This window comes from Ipomoea nil, unplaced genomic scaffold, assembly GCF_001879475.1.
Source record: "Ipomoea nil cultivar Tokyo-kokei standard unplaced genomic scaffold, Asagao_1.1 scaffold1848, whole genome shotgun sequence".
Lineage (NCBI taxonomy): Eukaryota > Viridiplantae > Streptophyta > Magnoliopsida > Solanales > Convolvulaceae > Ipomoea > Ipomoea nil.
In genome coordinates, this window is record NW_017618276.1 from 116,106 (window position 1) to 127,265 (window position 11,160).

Genomic DNA, 11,160 nt, shown 5'->3' on the forward strand with positions numbered 1-11,160 from the left:
CGGTTAGATCTGAGCCGTTGATCAAATCTAGATCAACGGCTCAAATCAATGAAAATTTAAAAAAAAAAAAACGCGTGTCTGGAAGAAAGAAGCATAAACTAAAAATGGCGCACCTTAAGTGGTAGAAACACGCACCTTAAGTGCTAGATCTTAAGCACAAACTCACGCACATTAAGTACAAAATTCACGCACATTAAGCACCACCTCACGCACATTAAGCACAAAACCCACGCACTTTAAGTATTAACTCACAGACCTTAAGTTTCAACAACTATTGACATTAAGCACAAACTCACGCACATTAAGTACAAAACCCACGCACATTAAGCACAACCTCACGCACATTAAGCACAAAACTCACGCACTTTAAGTATTAACTCACAGACCTTAAGTATTAAGTCACCGTTACGTGTTATTAGGGTTATATGTATAACTTTAGGTTTGCAATTCAATTACGGTCCTCATAGTTGTGTGGAGTACGATTGAAAACAATGTTGCTTTGATATTAAAAAATTTATTATTCCGCGTGTGTGTTAGAATAATGAACATTTTGGAGGTAAGATAATATATTTTAAGAGTTAGAATAATGTACTTTATGTGTTAAAATAATAATGTTATAACAACGAAATTTATGGAATAAGATAATGTATTTTAAGAGTTAGAATAACGTACTTTATGTGTTAAAATAATGTATTTTATGAGTTAGAATAAGGTACAATATACTTTATGTATTAGAATAATAAAATTTCTTAGATAAGATAATATATTTTATGAATTAGAGTACTATATATATACTTTTTGTGTTAGAAATTAGAATAATGTACTTGTGGTCCAATTGCACTAAATTGTTTCCTCATATGAGAGGTTGTAGGTTCAAATTCCAATAAAAGTGCCATATTGACTTTTTGTGCTTAGTATTTCCAGTTTTCAAAATGAAAAATTTCAAAATGAAAAATTGTGTTAATAAACACGATTTCTATTCTCCAAAAAATTGGATAAAATTTTCAGTTAGTGTAGGGGACGGGGTGTTTTGGTTGAATTGTATTCCCATGAGAGGGCGCTGGGCATTACATATACAGTAGTTGGAAATGAAGAAGTTACAAATCCAACACAAACCAATCTTTTGTTATCCGATCCTTTGTCCAACAAGCTAAGACAACATGAACTTCTTCATCGTACTACTACTACTACTACTTGTGTTGTCCGCAGTACTAGGTTGTTCATCTAAAACTACTACTACTTATCCCATAGCTCAACCCACCTGCAAAGATCATTGTGGGAACGTAAGCATCCCATTTCCCTTCGGTTTAACCGAAGATTGTTATCTAAACCCAGACTTCTTCATCAATTGCACCAATTCCACCAATGGTTCTCCCAAGCCATATTTAGGATCCGGTAATGATGCAGAGTTAGAAAGCATATCCATTGAAGGGCAGTTGAGCGTTTTCCAGGGCATAGCTCGAAAATGCCATAAAGGTGACGAAATATCGGCAAATTCATGGATGAATTTATCGGCATTCTTCGTCAACCAGACCGCCAACAAGTTCGTCGCCGTGGGTTGCAACACCATTGCCACTATCACCGGCGTCGAGGCTGGGCTGTCTTACGAAACAGGTATGAAGGAGTAGCATCTGTATATATTTTATTCCTTTATTCTGTTCATTTAGGACCTTTTTTGGTAAAATAATCAGTCTATAGGCTAATTTTGACTGTTGACCAATGCTAATTGTTTGATTTGGTTAAAAAATCATTAGAAGTGTTTGGTTAATTAACTTTTTGTATCTTAAAATGTTAAAATTCAAAAAGCTGCTCAAAACAACTTTTTTCAATTAGCTTTTTGAGAAAAGAAATTATACCAAACAACTATCAGCTAACAGTTAATTTACCAAACACATTTCTACAATCTACTAAAGTTATCAACTAGTTATACCCTCTAATTAACCCAATCAGCTAACAGCTATCAGTTATCAGCTAACAACAATTTTACCAAACATGGCCTTAGTCTAGTTTGTTATACTTTGATGAGAAAATTTAAATTTATGCCCCTCCATAATATGTCAATTATCAATGTCACCCCTGAATTATTAGTGGTGTAAATGTTGCCCTCAATTTTCAAAATGATACATACATTGCCCCTCCCGTACCGTATAGGAGAGGCCATATATGTATGAAAAATGAAGGACAACATTTACACTACAGGAGGGCACTAATATGATATTTTCCTTTGTTTTGATCAGAGTTGTTAGTATTTTTCCTATTTAAACCATGTATTGTACTCTGCTTTAGCATGAATCAATATATATTCTTTCCATTCTAGTATGGTATCAGAGCCTAACTTATACAGGATTTTTTTTTTCTATGGCTGTTTCAGGTTGTATAGCCTCCTGTAACTGCTTCAAAGACGTGGTTAATGGGAGTTGCTCGGGGATTGGGTGTTGCCAGACCACCGACATTCCTATCCTGGCCAGCAACGTTAATTTTACGTTGAAAACCATCACGGAGAATCGGAACACCCATGGTGTTGTTAACTGCAGCTACGCCTTCGTGGTGAAAAAGGGCGAGTTCAACTTTTCCTCGGAGATGCTTACCGAAAAATGGGAAATTCAAAAGGTGCCATTGGTAATTGACTGGATGGTCTCCTCCATGGATAAATGCAGTGATAGCAGTAGCGTATGCAAAGGTAATACCACCTGTGAAGAATATTCCGGCCCTCATGGTGGTGGATCTCACGGTGGTGGATCTCATGGTGGTGGATCTCACGGTGGTGGATACCGATGCGCTTGTAAGAAGGGTTACCAAGGTAATCCATATCTTCTTCCCGGTTGTCTAGGTACGTATTGTCCGCCTTACTTTATAAAGTTCAATTACACGTACTTTCAATTATTTTACTCATAAAAGCGACGGGCTGATAAGATTTTTTTTTTTTTTTTTTTTTTTTTTTTTTTTGGTCTAAATCAAGACTTTGAGTGTAAGATTAAAAGTTGGTAAGAATGAAAGTACACATTATTTTCACACTTTATAGCTCTATTTAGTAGAGTTTATTTAAGAGTTTATAGCGCTCTTAAAATAACTTATAAATTTTGTTTGATAAAACATAAAATCTTAAAATAATACTCCGTATCTTTTAATTTTTTTCCCTTTTTTTTTTTTTTTTATCTTTATTAATTTACAAAGATTTTTCTTGTGTATCATCTGCATTCTGTATACACACTAGAGATGCAAGTGGCACTTGTGTCTCAGATTATTTTTACAAAAAAAAAAAAAAACATTTTAAAGATTTTTCAAGAAACTCATTTGGAGATTCATTTTTGACAAGAAACGCATTTTCTAAATGAGTTTTTCTCGAAATTGTACATTTTTTGAAAACATTCCTATTTTTGTCATTCACTCTTATATTCTTCCTATTTCAACCATTCGAATATTACTGCGTGAACTGTGGTCCACATAGTTGTGTGGACCACGATCCAAAAACACATAAAGTACATTATTCTAATTCATAAAATGCATTATTCTAACACATAAAGTACATTATTCTAACTCATAAAGTACATTATCTTACCCTAAAAATTTTATTCTAACACATAAAATACATTATCTTATTTTAGAAGATTCATCATTCTAACACATAAGTGTTCACCAAATTTTTTTTTTTTTTTAACGTCAAAAAGACATCGTTTTAGACTGTGGACCACGTACATAATAATTTATTGTAAAAGTTGTGAGTAGAAAATGAAAATTCACATAATATTTTTTTTTAATTTTTAGGGGTGAATAGCATTACTCTTTGATAGATTACCCACTTGTTAAATGTAATTAGTGACTTGCACAAATAAATATAATATATTTAATTTAATGACATATTTGTAACTTTATCCTTACTTTTTTTTGAAAGGTATTCCTTACTTAAAGGCAATTTATATTTTGCACCAGGGCGCACATTGCATTTTGCGCCCTGATGCAAAACGACGTCGTTTCACATAATTGTATAAAAAAATACACATAATTGTATAATATAAACAAATATATATAATTGTATAAATAAATACACATAACTATATAAAAAAATACACATAATTGTATGAACAAATACACATGATCACGTCAACTCTCTATCGCGCCTCTCAAAACGACGTCGTTTTGGGAGGCACGGGGCGCACAATGCTATGTGCGCCGTGGTGTAGGGTATAACAATTGCTTACTTAATTACTTTGCTTTTTCGAAAAAGTTTAATTTGAATCCCCAATCACGGCTCAACATGGTAACTCAGTGACTCAACAAATATGGTTAAATGTCATTTTAGACATAATTCCCATATTATCCATGTCAAGTTTCAAAAGTTATTCTTTTATTACAAATACTGCCTATTGAATTAGTGAGTTAAGTCCAAGCAACACTTAAATACTTAGCTTTATTGCTTATTGGCTGTACAGATATTGATGAATGTGCAAATGGACAAAACACCTGCTCCAAAAACGCCATTTGCTTGAATACACCAGGCAATTACACGTGCCCTTGCAAAAAAGGTTTCCAAGAAGATGGTAAAGGTGGCTGCCAATTACCTGTTAAAGATGAATGCAAAGATAATGGAAAAGGATGCCATTCATCCAACAGAGTGAACTTGATTGCTTTGAGTAAGCATCGTTTCCCATTTAACAACACATCATGTGAAATATACAACCATCAAAACTTGTTCAAGTGATTAAGAAATGTTAATTGCAGGTGCCGCTTTAGGTACTATAGTGCTGCTGGTTATTTGTTTTTCTGTGAACTTGGGATATCGACAGAGGAAATCAGTACAGATGAGAGAGAAGTTTTTTAGGGATAATGGAGGAATGATTCTGCAACAAAGGATTGCGCAAGGTGGTGCATCCTCTGGCACAACAAGAATTTTCACTGCCGAAGAGCTTAAAAAAGCCACCAACAACTATGACCAAACTAGAATCATTGGTCAAGGAGGTTTTGGTATTGTCTACAAAGGGCACCTTCTTGACAACCGAATAGTAGCTGTTAAAAAGGCCAAGATGATGGACCCAACCCAAGTCGAGCAGTTTATCAATGAGGTAATTGTGCTTTCCCAAATCAATCACAGAAACATTGTCAAACTTTTTGGTTGCTGTTTAGAGACAGAAATTCCGTTGTTGGTTTATGAGTTCATAAGCAACGGGACATTGTCGGAGCATCTGCACAACAAAGGCAAGGCATCGGCAATTTCTTGGTCGACCCGTTTAAAAATAGCAACAGAAACAGCTGAGGTCCTCTCGTATTTGCACTCTGCAGCCTCTCCTCCCATCATTCATAGAGACGTTAAATCTGTAAATATTCTCCTTGATGATGACTACACTGCCAGGGTATCAGATTTTGGTGCATCGAGATTAGTCCCTCAAGATCAAACTCAATTAACAACAATGGTTCAAGGAACATTTGGTTATCTCGATCCTGAGTACTTACAAACCAACCACTTAACAGAAAAGAGCGATGTCTATAGCTTTGGAGTTGTCCTTATAGAGTTACTAACGAGTAGAAGGGCTCTATCTTTTGAAGGTCCAGAAAAAGAGAGACATCTATCTCAGTATTTCCTTTCATTGTTGAAAGAGAATCAGTTGTTCGAGATTCTTGATGACAACATTGTATGTGAGAGAAACACTGAAGAGCTACAAGAGGTTGCATTGCTTGCCAAAAGGTGTTTGAATGTCAAGGGGGAGGATAGGCCAACAATGAAGGAAGTTGCTGTGGAACTAAGTGGATTGAGGAGAGCAGCAAAACATCCATGGACCAATAACTTTGAGACTTCAATTGAATCAGAGGCTCTACTTACTGAGCAACCAATCCCCTTTGAATATGATGCTACTTTCAGCATAGCAACAACTGAATATGATAGTTTAAAACATCATATGGAGCTTCCAGAAGCTGCCGGAAGATAATTACATCCAATTTATCTCAGCAAATTAGCTATCCCCAATCCCATCTACAAATAATATAAATAATGATCTGTTTATAGTATTCCTTGTGATAAAAAAAATTAAAATAGTTACTGTATTTCGAATGAAATTATGTTGTATTTTCTTTAGTTGAATTTAATCATTTTAAATTATATTATATTTTTTGTCATTTAAATTTTTTCAGTAAAAATGTATAAAATCCACAGTTCCATTAATCTATATACAGTGGGTCGATCACCTTTCAAATGAAAGTCTTAGTCTACGCTCTATTAGTGATTTATTGTTTGGTTATAAAGTATGGTGTACTACGTTTACTTAGTCAACATTATTGATATATGTCCTTTTGCATGGTGTTTAAATCAATAACAATTTTTTTGAAACAGATAAATTTGTCATGATCATCTATTCATCTAATAAGTTAGATTCTCGTAACGTAGACTTTGACCTTATAGTGGTAATTTATACAAATACTGTTGGAATATGTGGCTCTCAAATCATGCATTTTGACCATTCGCCTCCCATCCACGTTGCATGCTAGCTTAATCCCATTATCCTCTGCACGTGCTCCCACGTCATGCCGCAATGGTCTCCCTCTTGCACATTTATCTCCTTTAATTTAGTATAAATAGCTAGCTTAGGTTTGTAATTCATTGCATCAGTTTGAATTCATTCATTAGCAATTCGTTTTGCTTTCTTTAATTTCTCTCGTCACGTAGAGTGTATATATATATATATATATATATATATATATATATATATATATATATATATACATTTTTCCTTTATTCTCTTTTAGAGATTAATATATATATTTTATAATCTCCCAAATTAGCAATTGCATTATTCTGTCATTTATATATTTTTTTTATCATTTAACTTCTATAATTCTCAATTTTTCGATTCGTCGCTTCCGCATTATTCCGTTATATTCCTAACAAGTGGTATCAGAGCCAGATTTATTTGAGAGTTATTTTCAAAGATGTCAACTTGTACCAAGTTCGATATCGAAAAGTTCAACGGGAAAATTAGCTTTTCTATCTGGAAGGTTCAGATGGAAGCCGTTCTAACCTAGAACGCTTTGAAGAAAGCTCTAGCTGGGAAGAAGAAGAAACAAGCTACAATGACAGATGAAACCTGAGAAGATTTGGATGACAAGACACGTTCAACCATTCTTTTGTGCCTGTCTAAAGAGGTTCTACGTGAGGTAGTAAGTGAGACGACTGCGTCAGATTTGTGGTCCAAGCTGGATACGCTTTACATGGCCAAAACTCTGGCGAACACGCTACGCCTGAAGGAGTGTCTGTACACAATCCGTATGACGGAAGGTATTTCTATTAAATCTCACTTGGATGAATTCAATTCTATTTATTGGACTTGGAAAATATTGATGTCATAATTGACGATGAGGATCGTGCTATTTTATTGCTTGTCTCTGTCCCTAAATCATACAAGCATTTCAAAGAAATTATGCTGTATGGTAATAGTAGTGATACCCTTACTTTCGACAATGTTAAGTCAAACCTATTATCCAAGAAAAGTTTGACTTTGAAATTAAGTCTGAGGACAAAGGTGAAGGTTTGACCGTAATTAGGGGTCGTTCACTTGAATCAGGGAGTAGCAATAAAAATTCTAGATCCAAGTCCAAATGACGTAAGTCCAACAAATCATGTAAGTACTACAAGAAGCATGATCATGATGTGACTGAATGCTTCAAGTTGAAAAACAAGCAAGAGAGAGAAAAGAAGTCCGTTGAAGCTACTGTTGTTGAAAGTGATTCAGAAGGCGATGTTATGTTATCTGTTAGCTCTGGTTGCAAACGGAGTGAAACCGAGTGGATTCTGGACTCTGGTTGTACATTCCACATGTGCCCTTACAAAGACTGGTTCGTTTCTCTAGAACCGGTTCATGGTGAAGTTGTCGTGCTGGGTAATGATACCCAATGCAAGGTTAATGGAATTGGAAGTGTTCATATTAAAACTCATGATAACATTGTCAGGACTCTTACCAATGTTCGGTATAATCCTGATTTGAAACGCAATCTGATATCCTTAGGTACTTTGGAATCTCTGGGGTGCAAGTACATAGCTGAAGGTGGAGTTTTGAAATTCATAAAAGGCTCTCAGGTTCTCATGAAAGCTTCTCGTTCTGGAAGCTTGTACGTCTTGCATGGCAGTACTGTGACAGGTTCAAGAGCGGTATCCTCATCGATATCTGTTGCGGATCTCACTCAATTATGGCATATGCGCCTGGGGCATATGAGTGAGAAAGGCATGCACCTCCTGAGCAAGAAATGCCTCCTTGGTGGTTTAGGTACGAGTAAATTATAGTTTTGTGAGCATTGTGTTTTTGGGAAACAAAAGAGGGTTACTTTCTCTATTGCTACACACCGTACCAAATATGTATTGGAATACATACATTCTGATTTATGGGGACCAACTAAATTCCAGTCTACGGGAGGTTGTAGATATTTTATGTCTATTATTGATGACTTTTCTCGTAAAGTCTGGGTCTATTTCCTGAAACATAAAAATCAGGCATTTTCTATTTTCAAGAAGTGGAAAATACTTGTTGAGACTCAGACAGGTAAAAAAGTCAAGAAGCTCATGACAGACAATGACTTGGAGTTCTGTGAGTCAGATTTCAATGACTTTTTGTGCGGCAAATGGAATCGCCAGGCACAAGACCTTGCCTGGTAAACCCCAGCAGAATGGTGTTGCCAAACGTTTGAACAGAACTCTATTGGAAAGAGCTCGTTGTATGCTCTTTAATGTTGGGTTATGGAAACGGCGTGATTTTTGGGCCGAGGCCGTTTCTACTTCTTGCTATTTGGTAAATAGATCTCCACATTCATCCCTTGATTTCAAAATTCCAGAGGAAGTTTGGTCAGGTAATCCTATTGATTACTCTATCTTAAGAGTTTTTGGATGTCCTGCTTATGCTCATTCCAGTACGAGTAAATTAAACCCTCGAGCTGTCAAATGCATTTTCCTTGGTTATGCTTCTGAATCAAAAAAGGGTATCGTCTATGGTCTCCTGATTCTCAGATAATCATTCTGAGTCGAGATATCAGTTTTGATGAAAATGCACTACTTTCTTCTGGAAAAGTTCCCAGTACAGTTGAGACGCAGAGTACTGGTGAGAAGGTAGAGTTTGAATTCAGGCCTATTGATAGTATTACTACAACTGATGGTAATACTAAAGATGATGCATCTACTAGCACAGCACCTCTCGTCGAGCCACAACAAGAGTATTTCATTGCTATGGATCATCCTAGGATGACAATTAAAAAACATGCTAGGTATGCTAGTGATGGTGAAACCAACTTGGTTGCTTATGCTCTTTCAGTCGCATAGGAGGTTGATGGTGATCCATCCTGCTATTCTGAGGCTCTTCCTATTGCTAAGTTCAAGCAGTGCTTGAGTTTAGTCGGCTATTCCACTTGTTAATTCCCATAATAAATTTGATCCAAGGTAGAGATTGTTGGAATATGTGGCTTAAATCATGCATTTTGACCACTCGCCTCCCATCCACGTTGCATGCTAGCTTAATATGATTATCCTCTGCACGTGCTCACACGTCATGCCGCAGTGGTCTCCCTCATGCACATTTATCTCCTTTAATTTAGTATAAATAGCTAGCTTAGGTTTGTAATTCATTGCATCAGTTTGAATTCATTCATTAGCAATTCATTTTGCTTTCTTTAATTTCTCTCCTCACGTAGAGTTTATATATATATATATATATATATATATATATATATATATATATATATATATATGCTCCAGATCCCATGAGGTCACATAGTTAGATGAGTTTATGAGATCTAATCATATCCATTAGATCAATGAATATTTAAGGGTGAGATTGAGTTAGAATTTGTATGCATTTTAGGTAGTAGTATAGGCATAAGGGTGAATAAGTAATTGTAATAGAATAAGTATTTATTTATGGATACAAATAAAATGGAATATATTCCGTGATTAGCATCCGATTTTGGGATTGTATTATTTATTTACGGTAATATATTAGTATTGATATTGTGATGATTCCTGAACGCAAGCAATCACCAAACAGTGTAAAGGAGCAGCAATTGTTTCTCTACAACGGGCTCAAAGATGGTGCTGCCGGACATAGGTATGTGAATCTTTTTTTTTCTGTAAGCAGGTATGTGCATCATTAGTTGAAGTATTATTGGCTTCTCGTATGGTGTGCATATATCACGATGAGTCTGTGCGTCGAGACACCTATTGTTTTACAGGCGTGACAGGTTTTTTTTTTCTTTATTGTCGTTGTTTTTTTTTTTTTTTTGTTGAGTATCCCCGTAGTGTAGATCATAAGATGGTATGTGCAATATGAAACGAAGGGGTGTGCAAATGTCATTTGTTATTTTCAATAAGGTGGTGAGTAAAAAGTTATTTATGATGTGTTTTGTTTTCTTAGCATTATTTGGGTGGAGTGTGTACATATGTTATTTGGAGATACCAAGTCGAACACATTTACAAATTAGAACATATATGGTATGTGTTGAGTGTGGGATAGTTGTTTTGTTTGTGCAATGTTGTTTTCATTCCTCAGTATATCAAAATTCCATCATCACTGATGGTGCGGACGCGTTGGATTATTCATGTATTTGTGTGGTTTTTAAAAAATGCTTCATGGGTAGTGTAATTTATATTCACAGACTGTGCATTATTGGGTTTAAGCATGTGCCAGGTGAACGTTGGGTTTGTGCACTGGAATATAATGAGCACGTGCAACGAAATAAGAACCCATACACAGATTAATTATTTTGATGATAAAAAGATGATTCGTGGTTTACTGAGAATACGTTATTGAAAAATATGTTACAAGTATGTGCATTGTTGACGCCCTCGATGCAAACGAAACAGAAAGGGATTGCAGAATGGATATTAGTCCGGGAGGTACGAAATATTGGTATACGGAATGTGACCGTAGCCTCAAACCATATGAAGGTCAAATGTTTAATACGGTGGAAGATGGAGTCCAATTTTATACAAAGTATGCCGCAACTACTGGATTTGATGTGCGTCGAAGTTCGGATAAAAAGAACAATTTCTGTATTGTTCTGAAAAAGGATGTAGTGTGTTCGCGGCAAGGGTTTAAGGATATTAGGGTCAAATAAACTTTGGCTGAAGGAGCGTGTTCGGAGAAGAAGCGACGGTGGACCACAAATAGGGTTGGTTGCGGAGCTAGGATTGTA

The 11,160-nt window shown here is 35.6% G+C and overlaps 1 protein-coding gene across 1 annotated transcript; it reads left to right on the forward strand.

Annotated features, from left to right (window-relative positions):
• Positions 1-1,121: 1,121 nt before the first annotated feature.
• On the forward strand, positions 1,122-6,050 carry LOC109193269 (wall-associated receptor kinase 2-like). Its single transcript, XM_019344115.1, has 4 exons — positions 1,122-1,614; positions 2,372-2,830; positions 4,431-4,631; positions 4,720-6,050. The coding sequence occupies exons 1-4, from the start codon at positions 1,161-1,163 to the stop codon at positions 5,919-5,921; spliced, it is 2,316 nt and encodes a 771-aa protein (XP_019199660.1). The 5' UTR covers positions 1,122-1,160; the 3' UTR covers positions 5,922-6,050.
• The last annotated feature ends 5,110 nt before the right edge of the window (positions 6,051-11,160 follow it).

Coding starts and splice junctions, on each gene's coding strand:
- LOC109193269 (XM_019344115.1), top strand. CDS start 1,161: ATGAACTTCTTCATCGTACTACTACTACTACTACTTGTGTTGTCCGCA. Junction 1,615..2,371: donor TGGGCTGTCTTACGAAACAG/GTATGAAGGAGT, acceptor TGGCTGTTTCAG/GTTGTATAGCCTCCTGTAAC. Junction 4,632..4,719: donor AGTGAACTTGATTGCTTTGA/GTAAGCATCGTT, acceptor TGTTAATTGCAG/GTGCCGCTTTAGGTACTATA.